General features: G+C 33.1%; 1 protein-coding gene across 4 annotated transcripts; it reads left to right on the plus strand.

The window, feature by feature from the left end:
• The first annotated feature begins 407 nt into the window (after window positions 1–407).
• Window positions 408–13,159, plus strand: LOC143056345 (uncharacterized). 4 transcript variants are annotated; one of them, XM_076229434.1, is made up of 2 exons: window positions 408–698; window positions 11,598–13,159. In XM_076229434.1, exon 2 carries the CDS (start codon window positions 11,603–11,605, stop codon window positions 12,797–12,799), a length of 1,197 nt encoding a protein of 398 aa, XP_076085549.1. In that variant the 5' UTR covers window positions 408–698; window positions 11,598–11,602; the 3' UTR covers window positions 12,800–13,159. The 4 variants fall into 4 exon arrangements, with proteins under 4 accessions (XP_076085549.1, XP_076085548.1, XP_076085551.1 ...); XM_076229433.1 differs by lacking the exon at window positions 408–698 and adding an exon at window positions 10,935–11,037; XM_076229436.1 differs by lacking the exon at window positions 408–698 and adding an exon at window positions 11,061–11,148.
• The last annotated feature ends 13,812 nt before the right edge of the window (window positions 13,160–26,971 follow it).

A 26,971-nucleotide genomic window follows, 5' to 3' on the forward strand; every position in this document is an offset into this window, starting at 1 on the left:
AGCAACATAAATCAACCATTTGTATATCGCTAAGGCAGGAAAGAGTTCCAGATAGACTGTTCTTTGTCCTTTATCAATAATGGTATCTGAGAAAGAGAACCGTCCTTGAGTTCTAGACAGTCATTAAATAACTTAGCATGACTCAGTCAGACGAATAGACGGGTAAAATATCAACAAGTTGTTAAAACTTCTAAATACACATATTTATACATGTGTCAGTAACATGTTTATACATGTGTCAATAACATGTTTATACATGTGTCATAACATGACATTTTTTTGCATTATTTTTAAGTACATGTACATGGTTTTTTTCAAGCCTGTCTGTGTTATTGCGACACATTTGCTAGATATAAGAAGAAGTGGTATGAGTGCCAATGAGACAACTCTCTATCCAAGTCACAATTTATAAAAGAAAAGCCTTTATATTATGGTCTTCAACTCGTAGCCTTCGCTCACACCGAACAGCAAGCTATAAAGGACCCCCAAAATGACTAGTGTAAAACCATTCAAACGAGATAACCACTGGGAGCGGAGCGGTCTGATCTATGTAAAAAAACGAGAAACACTTTCAACACGAGTGTGACCGACCGAATTAGACAATTTACCGGGATTGTAATAACATGAGCAACAAGACGGGGGCCACATGTAGAGCAGGATCTGCGTACCCTTCCAGAAAACCTGAGATCTTTGACGGGGTTCGTTTTGCTTAGTCTTTAGTTTTCTGTGTTGTGTCTTTTGTGCTATTATCTATCTGTATGTCTTTTTATTATTTTTTAGTCATAGCGTTGTCAGTTTATTTTCCCTGTGGTACCTTTCGCCGCTCTTTGATGAATCACATCAACAAACGACAACTACTGAAAATCAGGTTTCTGACTTACGACATGTGCAATTAAATGCAGCGGGTTTTTTATCCATAAAAACGACAATTAAGTCTTTATTATGTAGATCAGACAGTTTTATACCTTTACAAGTTGTTAACTTCTATACAAATAATGGTTCGATGAATAATGCATGTAAAGGCATTAAATATTTATTTTGTCGATGCATGATATGAAACCTTTTCAAAATGTTTGCAATTCCTATTCATTAATTTTAATCAGATTTTCATATTCAGTGACATGATTATACGTGAGTCTGAAGTTATTCTGGATTTATCTTAACTATCAACCCCCCAAAAATAAAAGCAATACAAGGATGTACATGTACAGGGAAAAAATAAAATAACCAAAAATCAAACTCCGAGGTTACTTAAAACAAAACAAACAAACACAACATGTTAAAATGTCAAAAATAGGGGTACAGGAGTCAACACTGTGTTAGGGAGCTACCATTTGATTTTTATGGGGGGGGGGGGGGGGGGGGGGGGGGGGGCTAGGATGAAAAATTTTGTCTGCATTTTTTTTTAGCTGTAATCTCTGTCCTGCCTTTTTATTTTTCACTCTGTTCGACCTGCCTTTTTATTTTCACTCTGTTCGGTCCTGCCTTTTTTTTTTTTTAATTTATCCTGACTTTTTTTTTACCTAAATTGTCGTCCTGACTTCTTTTTTTTTTTTGCAAGTGTCTCATCCTGCCTTTTTTTTTACTCAAAACTCCTGTCCTGCCTATTTTTTTCAAATTTCATCCTAGCACCCCCCCCCCCCCCCCCCATAAAAATCAAATGGTAGCTCCCTTATAATCTTTACCACTACAAAAACAAAGAAAAGCACAAAAAGGCATATACTAGACAATTAAAGCACACCAACAACAAACGAAAGACAAAAAGTTACCATATTACAAACATAGGAAAAGTAAGGAGCGATATGACTAAAATGACTCGGCAAATATCATTTAATTTGCTCTTTTAAGCTGTAATCCTTGTGTTATAATGATAAGGCGATGCGATATGACTACAAAGGAATTGACTTTACTATACATTAAGACCTTCCTACAAATAGGGTGGTTTTTTTTCTGGTCTCTTCGTCTCTTGAATTTTATGTTTCATGGATCTGCCATTTCCTTTAAAAATTCTATGTTGCTTACCGAATTTAATTTTTCAGTAAAATCAATCGAAAGCCGTCCATCAATCAATTAATTGATTGGTCATTCAATAAGCAATCGAATTAATCAAGTTAAGTTACATTAAAAAAGTTAAATGGCACGACTTTATTTTTAGTTTATGTATTTTAATCAACACAAGAAGATATGAGGGAAAAAGGGGGGTGGGGGGTCAAAATATATTTCCATCTATCAATGGATTTTTTCACAGCTTTTGTTCTTTGGATTTGACAGAAGCTAATAGTTTTTATTCTAAATTTGAATTTGAGTTCTATCAAACAAATCAACAATAAAAGTTGTATAACAGGGAAAAAGCAATAATGTATGAGATATTCTGATGAATAACCACTTCAAGTGTCAGCGTAATTTATTTTGATTTTTTTGGCGTAACCTAACATAGTTCACATGTTTTGATATAGTAATGGGTTATATCATCGTGCAGATATTTGCTACATTGTAAATTTGAGTTCTATATATATATTCAACAATTTATTTTTCTTCTGCAATTTATCATTTTTGGAATATTTTTTAAGACGAAAAAATGCTATAATGTATGAGCTAGTGTTACGATTTACAACTTTAAGTGTTGCGTAAGCTTATATTGTTCACATGTTTTTGATATAGTTATATATTGTGATACTATTGTGCACATGTTTGCGTGACTTATAGTGTGTGATAACATTGTGTGAGGGAATTCGACGTTTGATGTACCACTGTTCACTCCAGTGCAATTTATGACAATACCACTGCATCAATCAGAATTATTTTTTTTGCAGTGTTTTAAGAAATGATTTTGCTTTGTTGTCGCGTATTATTTGTGAAACATTCAATGTTTTAAAAAGGCGAATTTTCTTTATAAAGTCAATGATTATGTTGACTTTTGAAAGCCAAACTTTCTACAGCCTTAAATACGCTAATGAAAGATCCAAAAACTATACCAATACATAACGACATGTTTATGAAATTATAACAAATCTATTGGTTAACAAATTTTTACTCGTTATTGCAAAATAATGAACTTAATAAATCTGACATTTTCTCCCTACCCAGTTTACCCCTATACATTTTTATGATGTGGACTGGTCATTGTTATTGAATGGTAGGCAATTTGATTGGATTAAGTTGTTATTAGTTTACCTTCAAACTTGTTAATGCTTTTCATACATGACTATTGATTAATTAGAACGTGCATGAAATTGTACGGTAACTAAAATGACCTTCAAACTGGACACTGGACGAGTCAATATTATGTTTTATCAATGAAAGTTAAGGTATGAAAGGTAAGAATTGCCACTTATTCGATTTTCACAAAATTTTCGGAATATACAGTTGAAAGGTATGTTTTAAAAGCCTATTGTGAAGAGCAAAGAGAAAGTTTACAAATAATACGTTTTGTTCCATTAAACAAGTCATTTTCGTAAGAGAAATACCGAAATATATTTTACGCACGACTACGGCAGGTAAAATTATTATTTATCATAATAAAAAAAGCATTTTTCAGTCTCATTGGAATATGTTGATTACAATTAATCCCAAACTTAAGAAGTAAGTAACTAAAGTCAAAATATGTCCGATCTGCCTATTTCTGCACATCAAAAGTCAATACGATCGTTTTAAAGTCAATTTCGTCTACCTCACAAAATCTTGTTAGGCACTATAGTTCATTTTCATAAATCAACAAAAAATTACGAAACAACACAGGGTAATAGTTGTATAATTTACCTTGAGTGTCACGTGGCAGTTAAAGTGCGGCTAATTTTTAAAATTCTTTAGATATCTGTTTTTTTAATTGAAAACGTAGCACTTCATTGTATAACCTCCTTGGTATAACGTTACATAAAGATTATTAACACTGTTACTAAAAATATCACTGAAGTGCAACAAATTTAAACATTCTTTCGATATTTTTTTCATTTGTAAACGTAGCACTTCAGTTATTTATAAGCTCCTTATTTAAACGAAAAATAAAAAGTTACATAAAGATTTTTAACACGGTTGCTTAACAAATCACTGAAAGTTAATACTTGTGTTACAATAAGTAAAAAGATTCCGCTTGACATGGTCAAATTCTTAGAATTACGTGTTGGTGGTCCGTGTTTGAAATTATTTCACTTTTTTTTTTAAGGGAGCAACCATTTAACTTTAACGGTGGGGGTGTATGTTTTTCCCCGCAGTCAGACTTTTTTGCGCAGAGCGAGAACATTTTTTTAGTTTTCTGACGCTATCAATCAATTTTTTTCTCAAAAATTTAAGACTTTAAGATATGGGGAAAATATGGATTCAAAATATGTTTTGTCATCTGCTTGACCGCTAAAAAAACATTTTTTATCTCAACAAATGATTGGAGATCAGAATATTTATTCGGAAAAAACATAACCCCCTCCCCTTTGAAGTTAAATGGTCTTTCCCTTACACACTATAGATCTTTAGTTACTGAATGAGCATAATCTAAAGAAGGATCTCAGTTGATATTATTTTTTTCACCAAGAGTTTACCCCCATCCCCATGGGATATAGAAACTTTGCCAAAAAAATGCGTACTATTGTCAGGGCAGGAAGGAATGAGGGCGCTAAATCAGATGTCTTGTGAAAAGTTAAATCACAAAAGTACTGAACTCCGAGGAAAATTCAAAACAGAAAAGTCCATAATCAAATGACAAAATCAAAAGCTTAACCGTGGTACATCAAACGAATGGACAACTGTCATATTTCTGACTTGGTACAGGCATTTTCGTAAGTAGAAACTTGTGAATTAAATCTGGTGTTATAGCTAGCCAAAGCTCTCCCTGTATGACAGTCGAATTAAATTCCATTATATTGACAACGGTGTGTGAATAAAACAAACAGACATAATAGGTAAACATGTCAAAAATAGGGGCACAACAGTCAACGTTGTGTTATTATCTTAATCACTATAAACAAGAAGATATATAAACAAATCTTTACCATGACACAATAACACAATAACGGGATGTATAGGTACATAGCCACGTCACATGCAAGAAAGAAAAAAAAAGGCAAGCAGTAATTTTTTTTAGCAAAAAAGAAAGACAAGAATACACATTATCCTAGAACATTAACACAATGACGGGATGCATAAGTACCGAGCCACGTCAAATGGATACAACCAAAATAAACAGACTAAACAATAAAAGTTATATTTATAAGACAAACAAAAGAACACTATAACACTTTATTAAGAATGGTGTTTGGCGTGCTCTCTCCATGTTCAAGAAATATGAGGTTTGCAATCATTCTATGAGGGGTCCATCGTACGGGGAACATAGGTAGACTAGGATGAAAAATTGTGTCCTGCCTTTTTTTAGTTGTAATCTCTGTCCTGCCTTTTTATTTTTCAGTCTATTCGGTCCTGCCTTTGTTTCTTAGCTTATCCTGAATTTTTTACAACAATTGTCATCCTTCCCTTTTTTTTTGCCAAGTTACTCATCCTGCGTTTTTTCACTCAAAATCATGTCCTGCCTTTTTTCAAATTTCACCCGCCCCCCCCCCCCCCCCCCCCCCCCCCCCGCTTAAAAATCAAATGGTAGCTCCCTTATATATGCAATCATTCCGTTGAAATTTTAGCAAACAAATCAAGTAATATACAATTTGGAAAAAGACATCGAACTGCAAATTAACCTATTATAACTAACATACTTTTGTGTTAAAGCAACGCATGACTTATGACCCATTTATATAACGACAAAAGGAGTAAAAGTTGTATAATCATTTGAAGTTGACTTGGTCCAATTATATCATGTGCACTTGTTTGTGTTGGTTTTATTTATCAGACTTTCTGCACGTCTTAACAAAAACATGAGGGGTTCGTAGGTGGCATGCTGACCGCTAGACATCATACTATAATATAAAAGAGGCAGTTTAACGTTCATGTCAGTAAACCCAGCATATATACTTTGAAAAACAAAGCTCGTGCCTAAAATAGTTAATCAAATCTCGTTTTGGGAAAAAACAAGTTATGGGAGCAACCAACTTCAAAAGAGGAGGGGTAATGTTTTTTTTTCTTTTCTTGGTTTTTCGACGCTATAAAGCAATTGATTTTTTCCCCAAAATTTTAACACTATAGGGTAAAGGGGAAAAATTTTTGTTTGTAATCTGCATGACCACAATATGTGTTTGTGATTAAATTATTTAAATTATTTGTTTTACAAATTTTAATTGAAGTTTGAATTTACATCCACGATTCACAGGATCTTGATCATACTTTTGACAAATTTTAATCAAGAACGGTCCTGTCAAGGACGGCAGTAAAAATCGTGAATGTGTCACCCCAGCTTAAGGGTATTTTTTTGTTTTTAAGGGCATTTTTTCTTCTGAATTCCCTATATTTAGGATATTTTATAGGGTTATCTCCTTCCACCTGGTGGTATTATATGTTAACCAATCGTACGTCCCGAAATCCTATATGTCCTATATATCGGAAAAAATGTCGATGCATGTAGGGTAATGGTCTGTCTGAGGTTCCATGACTACTATTTAGATATGTCAAAATAAAGGATCCCTAAAACGAGTCTTACGTATGATTCGTCATGCGTACGTACGTTTCGTCAATTTGTAAATAAGCTCTAATTGGAAGCTAAAAGGCAATAAATGCATTTATCGCAATTTTGTGCATTTTTCCTTTGATCTTTTTTTGTGATAATTTTTCATATCATGCTACTCGCATGAGATGGAAAATTATCGCTAGAAACTAAGGAGACATGTGGCGTTGCTAATGAAATTGACAACGTCTTCATAGGTAAAATAGCGATTAACAGACTATCAGTGGTCATCTCAACTCGATTGCTCTTCTCGCTTTCGCCGTACCGGCTCAAGCGGGAAAATCAATCTCGTTGAGATGATCAACGATAATCTATAAATTACACATGAATGGTGATTATCAGTGGTCATCTCATTTTGATTGCTTTTCTCGCTTTCGCCGTACCGGCTCAAGCGGGAAAATCAATCTCGTTGATCAACGATAATCTATAAATTACACATGAATGGTGACCCATTTAAAAATTATTTTCTGAAAGAATCTGGTCGCATTTCAATTTGAATGAATTGCTATCGTCTAGTCGCCTTTCTGTTTATACAACTTTGTTTTCCTCAAGGTACGGTTGAGTATTCTTGTACTAAATCAGACCAAAATAACTCTTCAGAACCAGTAAATTGTGCGTTAATTGTATGAATACATTTTTATTTTGTGTTTATTACCTTTCAGTAAACGATCTTTTTTTAGTTTGCTCTACTTTGATTAAAGACTTGAATAACAATTAAGTTATATCATATGATGGCCGCCATGGGTGACCAATTTTAATGATGCTGTTATATAACATCACATGAAGAAATGCACAGTCAGCAATTTTATTCAAATCGTAAATTAAAAAAAATACATAAAAAGTTTAAATGTTTTCTTAACCAGTATACTGTGCTTTGAAAGAATAAATTTTTATTTTGCATTTATTTTCTTTTTGTAAAGATTTTTAATTTCAAATTTGATCTACTTAAATAAAAAAATCTGGAGAAAAAAAAGTTATGTCATATGATGTCCGCCATGGATGGGCAACTTTATTGATACTGTTGTATAACAGAACATGAGGGTAATAGTCCAGAAAATGAGGGTAATAGTCAGCAATTTTATTGAAGCTGACTTTAAAAATACAAAAAAAAAAAAATGAAATGTTTTGTTATGATAATAATCACATGAGTATCATGGGACAAAAATTATACAGATGTTGCTGCTATGATATGATGAAGAATGACATAATATTTAAAATATGCTCAACTGTATAACATGCTTATTTAGATAACATGCCGTTTTTAATAATAATATCATTGCATTTTATGTATGGATGGATAGCGATTACGTAAAGTTGTAAATAATATAAGGACGAGAAGATGTTTATCTGATATGTATACGAAATCTTCTTTGTTCAAGACCGATACGCTTAATTAACTAAGTCGGTTTTTAAACGTGCTAGTTCACAAGGTACATATATCAGTCTGCAAGTAAAAATAGCACACTACCCGGGAATAATCTGGTGACATTATTTATTGCTCCCGCGGGTCACGTGCTCAGTGAAAAAAAACAGCAAATTCTGTCTACAATACAATTTGTCAAGTTTTTAGGTTGATTCGTCTGGGGATCGAATCCACGACCTCGTCCAAAGACAAGGTGTACAACCTACATAGAAAGCAGTGTGGCGGTTTCATTGAAAAAGAGGTCAGCAAGTGTACATGTAAATTTCACTTCTCGTTCTTACGGTAACTGAAAATTAAAAAAATCGGGTAACTGAAAATAAAAAATCGGACGAATAACAGAAATAAAAAGAAGTTTTGGATGAAATCCCAAATATCAAAAACATGCTGGCATTTTCATTTTTGTCGAACATTTCTCTAAGTTTCTGTTTCATTTATTTTATTGCCTATTGTTTAAAAAAAGTGATGCATCTGGATACCATCAGATACAAAATATAAAACGGGAAGAGGTTGAGCGTATGAGACAGCAACCCAACAACAAACATGACTTGAAACATTTAGAGAGCGATATACTTTAACAGTCTACAATAATAACACATATGTCTGTTACATTTGACAAGCTTAGAGTCGTCCTTATTTAAAAATGAAGCTTGTGAATAAATTCAACAGAAACATCAGAGTTCTGCCATTAACACCATATTCTCAATATTCTCCAAACAAAACTAAAACAAGAATGTGTCCAGAGAACACGGATTGCCCACTCGCACTAACATTTTCTATGTTAAGGGACCGTGCAATTTAGATCAAACTCTAATTTGGCATAATTTGAGATTAAATAATAGGGAACATGTCAACTAAGCATCCAGTTGATTGGTCTTCCAACTTATCAAAAATTACCTTTATCCAAACAAATTAACCTGGAGCAGGAAATTATAATTTTTTATGATCAGTGGACCGTGAAATTGAGGTAAAAACTCTAATTTCACATTGAAATTAGAAATCTCATATCATAGCTAGGGAACATGTGTACTCAGTTTCAAGATGATTGGACTTAAACTACATCAAAAACTGTTTTGACCAAAAATCTTAACCTGAAGCGGTTCGAACAGCGCGCCGGTTACAGTGCAGGCGATTTGGTGTCACGATATCTCAGTAGCATGGGTTTGAATCCCGGCGAGGGAAGAACCAAAAACTTGCGAAAGCAAATTTACAGATCTAATATTTTTAGGTTGATGTTTATACAAGTTGTATATATATATACATATATAGTTATAGTAAAATTCTAGTCAACGTCAGGAAAATTGATGGCATTGACAATTATTATTTTATTTTAATTTGACCACAAGAAATGAGGCAATACCTACCCGTCAGTACTCTGTCTGTCCGTCAGTTATCACTTTGTTAAGTTTTTCGACCAATAGCTTTAATGAATGGGATTGCAACTTTTAAGAATTATCTTTTAATCAGGGAATTTTAAACATGGAATGATATTGGGGTTTGGACTATTGCTTTTCGTTGATGAAACGATACTCGGTGAAAAGTCTTGGAATTGTTTGTTCGCCCGCTTTATTCAGAATCTAAAGGACTATGGGTAATCTCATTGTCTGTACACCAAAATGGAAATAACGTTACGTCATTGATTGAATTCACAACGTTTTGGTGTACGTTTTTGGAAATATTACCCAGAATGCTTTGTATTCTGAATAAGCGAATTCTCAATATTTCAATTGATCAACACATATCTTGAAGTTATATGCCTTAACCGCAACAATGATGAGTTCAATTTAACAAAAATTGTATATAAATTAAACACTTTATTGCAGACTTGTAATATTAAGAAAGCATTCAGTTTTTCAATATTTGAGGAAATTCCTTGTTGTTTATACAACTTGTACAATACGTCAATTTAATCCTTTGTCAGTATTTCACTTTTAATCAACCAGGCTTGTGTCTTAAACTAGCTAGTTGATCACGTGGTAATTGCCTATTATCTTTGATTTATTGTTGTTTTTTACAGTTTAATCCTTAACACCTCAGGCTGGTTTTAACTTTTACGACTCCATTTTACCTTGGACACAACAGGAAACTTCCGTTTTTCTCGGACTTTTCCCATGTCAATTTCGAGTTTCTCGGACTTTTTCTCTGTCCCCTTCGATTTTGTAAACAAAAATATGTATTGAAAATTACGAGGTTGACATTTTCAAAAAGCGGAAGATTTCAAATTTTAACGGGAGGGACGGAAGAGGGTCTGAAAAGCGGGAGATTTTGACTCCCGCTGCGAAGAATCACATGTATTCAATAGCAAGTCTATAATTTTCTTGCGTTTACAAGTCTTTTGACAACACTAATCCGGCTAGTTTGGCCTATACAGTTGTCACCGGGTCCATGTAAACATATTAACTGTACTTAAATGATAGCAGTACATACTAATTATAATACAAACACTTTACAGGATAGTTAGGCAAAATAACAACAACAAAAAAACAATTAGATGAAAAATTCTCCTTTATTACTTACAATGTTATTTTATACAACAATTTTCATGTTTGCAATTAATGTTTGCTAATAAAAACAGTACATTCAAACCGAAAATAATTGACCTTCGAGCGAAATTATTTGATTTGTCCGTGACCTATACCCAGTTAGTACTAAAATACATTAATTTTATATTTGATGTTTCATATGGCACGATCTTTTTTCAAGAAAATAAGTCATAAATGTTTTTTTTTTTTTATTGCTATGTTGTTATAAGAATAATTGGCTTTACGGCTATTTTTATTGGACACCCAAACGTGTTTTCCAAAATTCCCGCGTTGCTTACATACATTTACCATATATTGACTGAAAATGTTTGCCTCAAGTCACGTGTCTATTTACTTGAGAAAATGGTCGTTCGTTGTATTTAATAGGCGTACTTTAATAATAAAAAAATGACAACAAGGTATAAACAGTACATCTGCCCTTATAATGGCTCTACCTCCCATTTAATAAATCTTAAAAAGGGAACTCAGAGACAATAAAGGTAAAGTCATTTATTTTTCATTTTGACAGTTTCGTAAATTAATGTTGTTTTTTTTTTTAATTTGACAGTGTCGTAACTGTTCATTTTGTTTTTCAGTTGTTCAGTTTGGCAGTTGCGTAAATGTTTATTTGTTTTCCATTTTGACAGTTGCGTAAATGTTCATTTGCTTTTCAGTATGACAGTTTCGTAAATGTTCATTTGCTTTTAATTTTGACAGTTTCGTAAATGTTCATTTGCTTTTAATTTTGACAGTTTCGTAAATGCTCATTTTTTTTCTTCATTTTAACACTTTCAAAAAATGCGTGCATAATTAAGTAATTTTTTCTGTGATTTATTTGTTGATTTAGAAATAAAAATTGCATAAATAGTATATATAAAAAAAACTGTAATTTATGATTTTGTACTTTTGGAACTAGTGTGCAAAAAAAAAAATGATACATCGATTATTTAAACATTACTTAGGTTACTAAAATTAACCCTTTTTAAAATTAGTTAATATTTGAATCTTTTAACATGATAATATTTTTATACGATATATAGATTCATTTTGTTTTCTTCAGGAAAGATGAGCCCTGTACTATGGATACCAATGTTTTTATTCAGTACTCTTGCCTGTACATCTGGAAAGTTAATTTTCACAGGACCTGTAGATAAAAGGGGCATATATACAAGACCATTAGATAAAGCAGACAAAGTAACAAGAACATTGGAGATGAAAACCAAACCTACAAACATGGATATAAATAAACCAAGAACATTAGAAACCGGAAACATCATTGTAGAATCAGGAGACACAGCCGTAAATGAACCAAGAACAGTAGACACAGGAGGTAGTATAAAAAAACCAGTAGACAAAGGTGTAAATAAACCTAGAACCGTTGGAACTGGAGGCACCTTTATATGGCCAGGAGACACAAGTGTAAGTGAACCAATAACTGTAGAAACAGGAAGTAGAATTATAAACCAAGAACACGTGAATGTCAATGAACCAAGAACTGGAGGCACCATTATAGGGCCAGGAGAAACAAGTGTAAGTGAACCAATAACTGTAGAAACAGGAGGTAGAATTATAAACCAAGAACACGTGATTGTCAATGAACCAAGAACTGGAGGCACCATTATAGGGCCAGGAGACACAAGTGTAAATGAACCTAGAACAGTTGTAAATGGAGGCACCATTATAAGGCAAGGAGACAAAATTGTAAATGAACCAAGAAAAGTACAAACTGGAGGCACCATTATAGGGACAGGAAACACCGGTGTAAATGAATTAAGAGCAGTAAGAAATAGTATTATGAAACCCGGAGACAAAGATGTGGATAAACTACAAGCTAGAGGCACCATAATAAGCCAAGAATACACAGGTGTAAATGGACCAAGAACAGTAGAAACCAAAGGCACCATAATAAAACCAGGCGAAATGGATGCAAACAACCCAGGAACAACAGAAACAGGAGGCCACGTCAATAGACCAGTTGGAAGCAAACCTTTAAGAGGGACAAGAAATGGCTTCAAAGCACAAAATCAACCATTAGATGGAAATGGTAGACGTGTGACACTCGGGAAAATGTTGTCAACCGTTTCAAATAGTACACAACAAAATTCCACAAATAAGAATGGTGTAGGGTCAGGTTTCCAACGGTTTATACCACCTTTTGTTCTAAACATGAATATATATGAATGGATACCAAGAAAATTCCACCAAAAAATTCACGATGGCTTATTGAATGTTAGGAACAAAACTTTAACTGGTAACTTTTGATACATTTGTTCTTATAAAATATTTAAAGTAGTCTAGCCTAAGAAATGAATTATACAGCAACTATTTTTACAAAAGTTAATGCATCTAGAATGTATTGATACATTGGTTCAGACGTTTTAATGCACTCCAATGTTGTCCGAGTTGACTGTTATTCACCGAGGATATTATTAAAAAATGAAACATATATTAGATATATAAATATGTATTTTTCATTAAATAATAGTGTCGATATCTTGAAAGGATCGACATCAGTGGCGGATCCAGAATTTTTCATAAGTGGGGGCCCACTGATTGACCTAAGAGGGGGCTCGCTCCAGTCACGCTTCAGTGATTCCCTATATAAGCAAGCAAATTTTTTCCCCTGCCCCCCCTAAATCCGCCTATGGACATTCAATAAATAATAAGATAATGCACCCCTTCGGACATTTAAAATCACATTTTTTGTTATATTGACATAGCCACTTTTTGAAAATCTACTAAAAAAATAATTTTATTTTCTGAACCATTAACCGTACTGGTACCTGGCAAAGAGTTTATGCGTGGAGTATATGTCAATGAGTCAAAAACCTGACGACACAAAAAAAATCAAGACATCTAGAGGTCAACATTTTTAAATTAATGTGTTACTGTGTATTTTATTCTTTTCAATTTAAAATATTATAAAAGATAATTTTATTTCAGCTTTTTAATATGTTATTGCCGTCTTAGAACAAAGTGTCAACACAGTTTCGTCTTTAATTTCATTTCTTCCATGTGGCTCAATCTATTTTTCTGTGTGATGTTTTGTGAACTATTGTGTGTCTGTTCGTTCTTTTTGATGTTGTCCATTCGTCCTTTTTTATGTTATTCATTAGTCTGTTTTTTTTTGGTTTTGTCTGTTCATCCTTTTTCTATGTTGACTGTTGGTTCCTTTTTCCTTGTTTTTTTGGGTTTTTGTTGCCCTTTTTATAAAGATAAGGAGAAGTAGTATTACTGTGAATGATGAACCTTCCACGCAAGCAGCCAAAGACCAAATGATAAGGTACAAAGAAAAAAAACGTACCTGTTTAATGAACAACGACGACAAGTGCTTTTAAGCGACCTTGGCTTTCCATGTGGTCGGAAAGACCAATAAAATGGTTACTATAAAAAAAAAATGATCTTCTTTAAGACAAGTTGACATGTTACAATGTATTTAAGGCCAGTTAAATTGCTACCTTTGAGAAAAATGAAAATCCAGTAATGGCTGGTTGACAGTTGATCGGTAATCACACAGTCAAAGATTTACCAGGGTTGGTCGCGATCATATCGTAGCGGCTATGTAGCTGCTATCAATATATATGTAACAACTAGTCTATAGCTACACGTTCAATAGTCAAAATCTACGTAGCACTACGTAGCTGCTACGATATGATCGCGACCCTGTACATTGTATTGACCAGGTGATGAGATTTGTGAGAAAAAGAAATACTTGTACATTTAATGACCTATTATTTGAGAAGTGGGTAATATTTCATTGGGTACTTTGTAGGAAAAGAGGGACAAAAGATACTAGAGGGACAGTTAAACCCATAAATCGAAAATAAACTGACAACGCCATGACTAAAAATGAAAAGGACAAACAGACAAACAATATTGTACACACGACACTACATAGAAAACTAAAGAATAAACAACACGAACCCCACCAAAACATAGGGGTGATAGAAAGTGCTCCAGGAGGGAAGTTACATGTAATGAACCCAAAAACAAGGGCGGATCCAGTCATTTTCAAAGAAGAGAGGGCTCCAACCCAGGATAAAAAGGGGGTTCCAACCATAATTATGTCTCCATTCAAATGTGTTAATCGTCCAAAGAGGGGGTTCTAACGCCCGAAACCCCTCCACCTTGAACCGCAACTGAACTATATATTCCAGTTGACAGCTTTACATTGTACTAGCTATATATATAGGCATATACAAAGTTATATAAATTATAGTCATCCATCCATATGATTATTGTCACTATTGATGATTTATTTGTTATTAAAACAATTCAGAGAGAATCGACACATTATTTCTATACATTTATTATACATAAATTGCTTATAAAATCAAAACAACCGTTTCATAGAGGCTGTAAACTTCCCAGCAAGTAAGTTGATAATCTAGTATGTTTACTCTTCTAGAATTGATTTGATTTTATGTGTATTAACGCCACTTTTTAGCACCGCTTTTGTGCTATTTCGTGGCGGCCAGTTTTTTGTTTTGTTTTTTTTTTTGTGGAGGAGTGCCCTACTCGTTTAAAATTGAGAACACAACATATAAAGCTTTATAAAAATAGGGAGCTGTCGTATGAATGACAATGGGATAGCTTTCCACCCGAGTTTAAAAAAAAAGTGGATGCAAGTTATAATTATATGCCACCTAACGGCCTTCAAACATTAAAAAAAAAACAAAAAAAACCGTATAGTCAGTGCTATAAAGGAAAAGTCCCCGAGACGCAAAATGTAAAAAATGATTCAAACTCGATTATAATCGGCATAATGTTTTACAACACAACTTACAGAAAAAAAAATATGACAGGCATGAACCGACGACAACCACTGACTTGGGACAGGCACGTACAGAATATGACGGCGTTAAACATGTGTGTGAGTGCTCAAGTTTCTCATAACATGACTAATTTGGGGGCGGATATATCTTTATCTAATAAACAATTTAATGCTATCAGATTTCCTCTAAATGCTTTGGTTTCAGAGATATAAGCCAAAATCTACATTTCACCCCTATGTACTATTTTAGCCATGGTGGCCATCTTGGTTAGTAGGCCGGGTCACCAGACACATTTTTTGAACTAGATACCCCAATGATGAGTGTGGCCAACTTTGGTTAAGTTTGGCCCAGTAGTTTCAGAGGAGAAGATTTTTGTAAAAGAATACTAAAATTTTTGAAAAATGGTTAAAAATTGACAATAAGGACAATACATTTTTTGTAACTCCTTTAGGTATCAAATGTCAATTTTGGTCATGTTGACTTATTTGTAGATCTTACTTTGCTGAACATTATTCCTGTTTACAGTTTATCTCTATTTATAATAATATTCAAGATAATAACCAAAAACTGCAAAATTTCCTTAAAATTACTAGTTTGGTGGCAGCAACCGAACAACGGGTTGTCTGATTTGTCTAAAATTTTCAGGCCAAATAAATCTTGACCAAATAGACAATTTTAACCCTGTCAGATTTGCTCTAAATGGTTTGGTTTTAGAATTATAAGCCAGTTCTACATTTTACCCCTATTTTTTAGCCAAGGCGACCATCTTGGTTGGTTGGCCGGGTCACGCCACACATTTTTAAAACTAGATACCCAAATGATGATTGTGGCCAAGTTTGGTTAAATTTGTCCGAGGAGTTTCACAGGAGAATATTTTTGTAAAAGTTAACGACGACGGACGACGGACGACGACTACAACGGACGACGCCGGACGCCGGACGCAAAGTGATGTGGGTCAGGTGAGCTTAAAAGGAGACATCGCGCGGAAACATCGTATGCATAACTCACTGGACATGTCAAGGGATCATAATAATGCATCACACATTGTAGTTTTTATATGATTAGTATATTTACAGATTCATAAATGTAATTGAACTACATTTTGATAGACCATGTTGCTGAAACTGCTATCGTACCTATGAAAAAATGTACTTGTAAACACTGTTTTGATTTCAATATTCCATAAAATAACTGTTTTCGTTTTTTTCAATGATTTTTAACACAAAAAAAAAAACAAGTTCCGGGACCCTAAGTTTTGGTATTGAAATTTGGATGTTTATGGAAGTATTTTATAGAAATGTAAAAAAATATCTCTCGAAGACCATTCTGACTTAAAAGTTACCCTTATTGATCAGATCAATACAAAACACACACAAAAAACTAAATCAACCTTGTTGTTGGAACAGACTGAGTACGTTCTCTAAATCAGAAATCCAATTTACCATTAAAAGTCATTTCAATCAGCTAAAACAATCCTTTAAACACTTAATATTTCACAACAATTTGGACTGTACAGCGATTCATACTTGTATTTTTGGAAAAGGTGTACCATGTGTTGTCCCGCCAATGAAATTAAACTAAACAAACAACAATCCACTAAACATGTGTCATTTCATCTTTATCATAAGTTTACACACATGTTTAATTATCTTTTGTAGACAATATGAATTCATTTATCATTTCGATAATTGTTTTTATAATTGCAAATGCCACTGCGCAGACGGTCTTTGCGCAACAGAAAATGCTTGGACAAATGCCAGGACAATCGGGACTTCTCGGAACCATGACCATAGCCGATGTATTGAAAATGGTCCCACGTGATGCTCAAGCATATAAAAACCCAGAAAATGCAAAACTAGTTGCAATGTTAGCAAATATACCATCGTTTGTCCTAAGTGATCAAGCTTCCACATGGATACCAATATCTTATCAAAAACAGATTGCAAAAGAACTATTAACACAGAAGCAACAAAAAACAACACCACCTACGAAACCAACGATAAAACAACAAACTATGACGAAACAGACGAATTCATTAAATGGAATGTTGAATCAACAGCAACAGCTTGCAAAAGAACTATCAAAAGGACAAAATTATCAACAACAAACAACGCCATTAACAAAACCAATGAAGAAACAACTACCAATCACTAATGGGCAAGAACCAACGAATTCACAGCTAATGAGTTCGATGAAAGAGATGGCTATGCAACAGGCACAGATGATGATGCTCATGAATAAAATGTTGTTGCAACAGATTACAACTCCTTCGCCATATTTTTAACGCAATGGAAAGAAAAGAAGGAAAAAATATCATATTGCATGTACTTGTGTAATTTACAAAATAATAAAGAAAAATGTTGAGCAGTAGTTGTCATTTAACTTGCATTCACGTAAGACATCAGAAGTTTTGACATTTTTTAACATGGCGAAACATACATCATGTAGATTAAATAAATAAAATTAAGAATGGAAATGGGGAATATGTCAAAAAGATAACAACCCGACTAAAGAGCAGATTACAGCCAACTGACATCAATGGCTGCAACGCAGCGAGAAAAAGCATGCATCGTGAGGTGGGCCTTAGCTGGCCCATAAATAAAACGTGTACTAGCTCAGTGAAATGGGCGTCATACTAAACTCAAAAACATATAAATGAACTAGAATTCAAAAAAAACATACAAGACTTATACAAAGACCAGAAACTCTTGACTTGGGACAGGCTCAAAAATGCAGCGGGATTAAACATGCTTTGTTAAATCTAAACCCTTACTCTATACCTTTAGCAAATATAGAAGAAAGAAACAGACAGCAATACGCACAATAAAACTCAATTTAAAAGAATTTTAAGTCTGATGTCAGAAAAGCTAACAAAAGAAACTAAGCAAAATGGCACTGATACATAAATTAATTAAAGACTACTTGAAGTTACTGAAAGACGACCAGATACATAACATCTAATCGGTTTACATGTAGTGATACCATAGTTTTAAGATGACAGTTGTGAGTAAGATAATGAAAACACATTAGAGGCCATTTGTCACATCTCGGCATATTCCGTACCTTGATCGAGAGTAGCGGATTCAACCGATGATTGCCGATTGGTAAGATGCGGAAGACAATAAGGGTACTTTTCAATTTTAAAATTTTCTAAGTCGAACAGATAGCGATGATGTATTTTATATTGTTCCGATTTCCAGTGATTTTGGATGCCTGTTGTGAGTAAGCTTAAGACAATGAAACCATGCGCTGGATTAGTAACCAGTTTTTAAATCCTGAATGGCGTTCTATATTTATGTAGAATGAAACACCAAAGACGGAGGGGAAATAGGATTTTGTGTACATTTTTTTTTTTTTTTTTGTAAATAACCTCCAATAGTATAACTTATTTTGATTGAATCTAAATGTAATCTTGTTTGTATTTACTGTACAATATGACAATAACAGTAGCTCATATATGAGGTCCTTTGTTCATAGTATTTTTTGTCATTGACATGCACAATAATCATAAATGGGCATCATAATTGAACAACCTTTTTCATGAAAAAGAGCATATTTTGGTGCAACTGCTACGTCATAAAATCAAAATTATTTTGTCGTGCGCTGTTACATTTCTTGTTTTATTCATTTTCACAGATACATGTATTCGGAAATTTTTTTATAACTCTCAAAATCTCGAACTTCCTTGAACCAGAATGCTACTTATAACGCCTCTCAGCTGATGCGTTATCCTCATTTTAACATGCATATTTATTTATTTCAATATATTAATAACGAACGTAAGCGAGGTATAATGCCTATCAATGTTAAGATACATGTAAGCACAGATCATGGTATGATACCGTTATTCCGATTTGGAAGAAAACAATTAGAACTTTTGACCTTCGAAATAGACCTATTCGAAAAGCAGCCTTTTGAACAACATATCGTTTAAAGAGTTTTATTATAGCTATACATATATATAAAGTTTTTTTTTGTGCGTGCATAACACCATATGGCAAAATTTGTTCCATCTATTACTGCGCATGCGCAAGTTATCAAAGTTATTTAGTAATTATCGTTATAAAGAAATATATATAAAAAAAAGATTAAAAAAAGTTTTGTTTTGGAGACTCATTAGGGAGCTACCATTTGATTTTTAGGGGGGAGGGGGGGGGCCTAGGATGAAAAATTTTGTCCTGCCTTTTTTTTAGCTGTAATCTCTGTCCTGCTTTTTTATTTTTCACTTTGTTCGTTCCTGCCTTTTTTTTTAGTTTATTCGACTTTTTTTTACCTAAATTGTCGTCCTGACTTTTTTTTTTGCAAGCGTCTCATCCTGCCTTTTTTTTCACTCAAAACTCCTGTCCTGCCTATTTTTTCAAATTTCATCCTAGCCCCTAGATAATGGGGGTTACCTTGATTCCCTTGTTGAAAGTATACGGGACTGTGTTGTAACTTTTAGTTTGTGGATGAGTGGCGATTTAGAGTGGTCTGGACATCATTAATTGGCAATGATAATTTTTATGAAAAGGGTAACGCAAAAATTGCCAGATACATTAATGTTCCTTGTACACAATGATACACACGTTGATACTGTTAGGATTTTGGCCCTAGTAATACCTTTAAATATGAATCTCATTAATATGATGTTGTGATTCAAAATAGTTCATATTTTATATTTCTCTTATTAAACAAAACTCAGTCTCTATTTTACGAATTTTTAGTAATAAATTAATAGAAGTTAGATTGAATATATTACATTGAAGAGTGTAAAATGCAAATTGCATTCTTGGACTTGACAAAATGTCAAAATTAATCATATTTTAATATACTAGATATTAGAAGATGTGGTATGATTGCCAATGAGACAACTCTCTTTATCCAAGTCGCCTTGTCTTACACCGAACAGCAAGCTATAAAGCTAGACTACTGGCAATATACTTTTATCTGTGTACAAGGTTTAGTCACCATGTAACCTCAAGATTAAAAAATATTCTATAAAAATCCAAAATAAAAAATAATGGTGATTTAAAACACCAAAGACATATGTTTATGACACAGAAATCTTTCACTGCAATAAAATGTAGGATTAATTACCTACAACTGTCAAATTCAAGGGAATATTTTTTTCGACCCGGATGTGACGTACCATGATTTGGTGGTATTACACCTTAAAGCGCATGCGGTACGATAATAATTATACATGCTCACTAGAAGATGCCCTCGAAATCGCGATGTAATTGGACAAGTGATGAAACAAATAGTTTTTTTTTAATTTCGTTGGCAGTACGTCGACTTGGCATGCGCGAAATCGTACAAGAAACGGATAGATAACGGTCTCTGAATTTGGATATTTTATATAAAAACAAATCCTAGTAGGGTTTTCTTGGGGGAAAATATGTTTCAAAGACAAAATTAGGAAGTTCAAAACACTATACGTCATATTACAAATATTTCCGACTTTGTATGGTTTCATAGGAATTGCGCCTCAATGAAATGGGTCTCTTCCTTTAGCAGTATAGATATGTAAAAGAGAATATGAATACTTCCAAAACAGTTTAAATATAAAAACCTAAATCTGTAACATGTTTCAGTATAATGTTTTGAAATCAGAAACATGATATAATGTATAAAAATAATATGCTTTTAGAAAACCAAAACATGTTTCTGTTTGCTAAAACATGTTGCTTTTTTCTGTTTCTATTTAAAACAAACTGTCGTCAAGGATCATATAGTTAGTTGTTGCAGAAGCTCATTCCTTTCTATAGCTGCAAAATTCATGCTCTACAAATTTGATTCATGAAACTTTTAACACAAAACCATTTCTAACTGAACAATATGTGTTGTCACCGTCAATGATCAGCTCAGAAAATTTAAATAGGTGTAGTAGCTGTATTCAATTTGTTGTTCCAAATTGCACTTTCAATGAGTTTCACCAGTATTTTCGACTCACCAGACTGAGATGAACTTTTGAAGCTATACTTTGCTACATGGATGGCTAAGCTTCAATGAACACAAATTAACATTCTGGGTTAAGATTTCTCTAGAGAAAAAGTTTATTCATCAACCTGAGGTACTAGGGTTACCAAGAATTAATCTGTCGTAGCATTTTACAGACATATTTGATGTTCCGAATACATGTTAGTGTTTACAAAATAATAAGGTATTTATTAATGAGATATGTTCATCACTTGTCAAGAATCCTTATTCTTTTTGTAGCTTTTTGTAGCAACCATATTCTTTCTCTTTCCATCAGAGCTTACAACTTCAGCATGCACGATTAAACTCTGCATGTTTGGTTTTGATCTTGTGATTGCCAGTGTTATATGATGTGGGTGCAGCAGCAATTATAAAAGTAAATGTAAGCAACATGCATGCCCGTCGTTATTATTCTATATCATCGTTCTCCGTTCATGTTTCGATCTTGATGACTTATGTTTCGCATGTTTCGGTAACAGGTTTTTGTTTCACTTAAATAAAATGGTGAATCATAAAGTACAGAAGGACTCAATGGCCATTATACCTTCTGACTGAACTTTGTATTATGTTTGAACTGGCCTGAATTGCGTACTAGGCAACGTAAATCGCGAACTAGTTCGGTTCAAGTCGGTTAATTCATTCTCTAATAAACCTTCCCGAAGGTCTTAATGTATCACTGAGTTCGCAACCTTTGGCCATTGCTTTGAAGTTGAGATAGTGTGTGTCCAGAAATACTTGTCATTTGCACTTTAATTGGATAATGGTATATATCTATAAATTTACAAGTATGCCTTTTATTACTTTTCATTCCTTTCTTATTGGACACATTTATCTTATAGTCGATAGTTTTATTTCAGTTTAATAGGGTAACGTAGAGTTCAGTTCCTGTTATGACTGTTCTGGTAATTTGTCAAAAATTCAGATTACTTGTTTTTATATAGAAGGTAGACAGAAATTGAACAGGTCGATGTCAATGTCCGTATTGAAAAGTGGTTACCGAGGTCATTTGTGTATAAATTTTCCATTTTTCATTTGGTATTCATTCTGAGCACAGTCATGAATCATAAAAAGCTACGAAAAGCACGACTGCAAAATGTCGTGATTTTTCTGAAACAAGAAAATCAGGTGGAGCAAAATAAAATATCAGTTTTGAACAAAAATGAAAATCTAAAATTCGAATTAGATCCTATATCAAAACATAATATGTCAATGAAGTAGATAAAACCTAGTGGTCTTGAAACTTTTAAAATGTGCCTTATCAGCCGTGGTGTAGTGATTAGTGCATCGGACTGTTAACACAAAGGTTCCTGGTTCGATTCCCGTTTGGGATGAAAATTTCAGGTACTCAATTTTCAGCTTTCCCTTGAAAACATCTGCGAGTATTGTATTGAGGAAACGATGATAGTCCGTCGGAAGGTGACGATAAATGGCTGACCCGTGTTAAGAGAGAGCCATATCTCTTGCACGTCAAAGTCACCCTTGTAGATTTCGAAAAAGAGTAGACAAATGCCGCTGCAAGGCAGCACTCGCACCCGCAAAGTGGAAAGGGATTAATATAAATTGCAAAACTTGTTTCCCTATCCACTATAAACAAATATGTTTAAACCAACTAATAAAATTAAATGATATCTTTTATTATTTATTATAATTTTCGAATGTTTTTGTAAACTTTTAGCGTGAAAGAACATATTACTAGCCTTCTCTAGATATTATTGTTTTAATGAGTTTGTATGTACTTAAATACAATTCCTAGTCATTTTAATGACTGTTTTTGAGGTGTTCAAGTTATAAGAATAGATATTAAGATTAAGAATTTCAAAAGTCAGCTTGAGACCTCTCATTGGGGATATCATAAATTGGTAAAATTGGCAGGTTTGAGTATCATTTGCGCTTCAATTTTTCAAAATAGCCAGTAACATTTGCGCCACAAAAGCAGTTTACAATTGCGCAATATTTTAGATAATATCTCATTTTAATTTATACTCTATAATTGAATGATGTTTTTTTTAACATACCAATAATGGAAATGAAAACAAGTGAGGACATCGTATGCATTTAAGAATTGAATGATTCTTTTTTTATTTTCATTGGCCGAAGTACATTTTGTGTGAAGCGCGGAAGCGCTTCATACTAAAAATGTGCGCACGGTCAATGATTTTACAACCCTATGAAGTTACAAAAAGAAGCATTCAATACTTATAATTATATTTTTTTTAGCAATGGTCATGAAAACACGAATTTTATTATTGTTTTATTTAATTCACATTTGCACTTTATTGTGGGACCACGTGTTATCATGAATGAAAAGTTTTATTGGGCAATGCAATTATTAACGGAATAACACGTGATGTGCAGTTAGCCAATCAGAATAAAGTATCATAATGAAACATACATCCAATGTAATTATATCAGCATAACAGATAAATAATTATCATAATCAACAGTTAAAATCATTCTTTCAAAATTGTTGAATAAAGTAAAGTCCGTCATCTTTATAAATCAATACTACAAAATGCATTTTTCTAAAATTCTTTTTGTTTTTTTTGTTTGACCTAGAAACAGTTTCTACTTTCTCTGTATATTTATTGTCAAAACAATTATTGTTATATAGTACATAACAAATTATACTGGATGTTAAATTAACATCAATCAATCAATTTACATGTCATAATATCGGTGTCTTCCTCCCGGTGCTTTGCTTTTGCGCCAAAAAAATCTTTCATTTGCGCCACAAACTATAATATTTCATTTGCACCAATAATAAAACCTTTCATTTGCCCCAATATTACAGGTAAAAACGCATAATACAGGTATTAATAAAAAAAAATGTTAAAAAAAACCAACACTTTTTAAAAAGTTCTTGGTAGTCAAAACATATTCCTCTCTCTCTCTCTCTCTCTCTCTCTCTCTCTCTCTCTCTCTCTCTCTCTACATGTACTAGTATTAATAAAATTAACGGTACCAATTTTGTTTCACCAGATGCGCGTTTTGACAATACATGTCTCTTCAGTGATGCTCGTGGCCAAAATATTTGAAATCCAAAGCTTATATAAAAGATGAACTTACCTGTAAATTTAATTAGGAGAAAATATAAAATCGGCGCAAATGAAATGAAAGAATGAAAATTTAAAAAATCGGCGCAAATGTCATACGACCCTTCTATTCCCACTTCAAATAACAACAGATGTTTTGATAAATAATTTGTTTTTATAAAAATCAAGGTTAATTAGAATTTCACCTAAGATTTACCTGTATTTTTTTTAAAAGCATAACATATTTGGTACACTGTTTAGGTATAACACCTTGTTCATTTGTAAAAAAAAAATCATCAAAGAAATACTTAAAATTAAAAAAAAATTTGATAAATCGATTGGGGTTAGATTTATTTTTAATTTTTTGAACTTTTTGTACTTAAAAATAAAGGAAAAATAGGATAAATAGATTGGGGTTAGATCTATTTTTAATTTTTTGAATTTGTAACCTAAAAATAAAGAAAAAATATGATAAATAGATTGGCGTTAGATTTATTTTCAATTTTTTTAATTTGTAACCTAAAATGTCTGCTGTACTAATAAATCATAATATAGATAATATTATAACCAAGTATAATCTTAAGATATGGAATAAAAGTATACTCTAAAATTATAAATACTTGGAGCAATAATCAAAGATTTAAAATAATGGCATGGGTGAAAACTGTAAACTTTTCTTCAAAGCATGAGCAATCAGGAAGAACTAGATAAACTCAGAACCGACGACTGGAACGACAATACACAAGAACTTGTAGAGAACATTCCAACTTTTCCATCTTTCAAGAACACAATGTAACGACATACTGGGTTGAACAGAACAGTCACCGTTTGAACCACTACTTAACACAAGGAGCAAGGACAATAAATCATCTAGAGGGATGACACAGCAACCTGAAGAAGCATGTCATGCATCCACATCTGAACATCTTTCAACTAATTAAACTTCTGAAACACCCTGACCATGATCCAGTATACAGCCAGTGGGAAGAGAGTGGCCCCTAAAAAGAAGTATGTAGAAATCAACAACAGATTAGATGAACTTAAGGTTATACTCCGCAACCAGGATGTCACAACAGTAGAGTTTGGTGATGCAGCCTTCCACCCTCTTCAAGTGGAATAGATTGATTAGCTTTAATAAATTTGTATACAGTGATTGTCTTATGCTTCTGCTACAATGTGTGATTTGATTTAGTGCTGTTGTTTAATTTGTTTTATATTATGCTTGCTTGAATCTGCAGTTGAATTTGTGTTATAAAAATAATAAAATAATTTACTTATATTTGTTAAATTAATTTCTTTCGTATTTATTTTTTTACACTGGTCAATTAACAGTTGATTAAAAAATGTTTGTACAGTATAATCCTTTGTTTGCACAAGTTTTCCTCCTACTCCCACATGAAATTTTACCTTTTCTTACCAGATTTATAAAAAGTGGGAATAGAGGGAATAAACCATAATATCGACACTTCGATCTCACTTAAACCACGTGACTTCAACAGCAGACGATAAAAACTTAAATATGAAGAACAACAATTTAAAGCAATGAGTATAATTGTATATTTGTCTAGTTACATGTAATAACAATCGATCATATTAATAATTACATGTTATACTATCGATACCTCGTTGTCACTTTAACAGCAATCTATAAACACTAAAATTTGAAGAACAACAATTAAAAGCTATGGCATTTATTAGTACATGTAATAAAATTGAGAATGGAAATGGGGATTAATGTGTCAAAGAGACAACAACCCGACCATAGAACAGACAACAGCAGAAGGTCACCAGCAGGTCTTCAATACAGCGAGAAATTCCCGAACCCGGAGGCGTCCTTCAGCTGGGCCCTTAACAAATATATATAATAGTTCAGTGATAATGAACGCCATACTAAACTCCAAATTGTACACAAGAAACTAAAATTAAAAATAACTAGAACACACCCGCGAAATCGCGGGCATTCAGATCGTAGTTTAAAGTATGTAAAGTGTTGTTTGAAGAATTTTGTAAAATATTGAATGACTGGAGAATTTCAGCAAACGTATCATGAGTCATAGGTTATTGGGGATAGGAAAATGTTTTTTTTATCCCTCCTCCTATATTTTCTAAATTCCTAATTTTTGGTTTTCTGTCAATTTCAATATGAACATACCTTTAGTATGTTGTGAACATTTAAGTAAGGAGCCTGTAATTCAGTGGTTGTCGTTTGTTTATGTGTTATATATTTGTTTTCTCGTTTGAATTGTTTTACATCGTCATTTCGGGGCCTTTTAAAGCTGAGTATGCGGTATGGGCTTTGCTCGTTGTTGAAGGCCGTATGGTGACCTATAGTTGTTAATTTCTGTGTCATTTTGGTCTCTTATGGAGAGTTGTCTCGACATGGCAATCATACCACATCTTCCTTTTTTTTTGTAATCAATGAATTTTGTAAAAGATTTAATGACGGAGAATTTCAGAAAAGGTATCAAAAGTTCACATGAATAATTTTAGCGCTCATCTGTATATTATGAACATTCATTACTATATAAATAAAGTGTATTTACTTTCAATTCTAAGTTTACTAATCGATTCATGGTGGTCATTGATATAGTATACAGACCCTCTATTTAATAAACTCTGTGACCGCCGTGGATAGGTATGGGCTTTGCTCGTTGTTGAAGGCCGTATGA

This window comes from Mytilus galloprovincialis, chromosome 13, assembly GCF_965363235.1.
Source record: "Mytilus galloprovincialis chromosome 13, xbMytGall1.hap1.1, whole genome shotgun sequence".
NCBI lineage: Eukaryota > Metazoa > Mollusca > Bivalvia > Mytilida > Mytilidae > Mytilus > Mytilus galloprovincialis.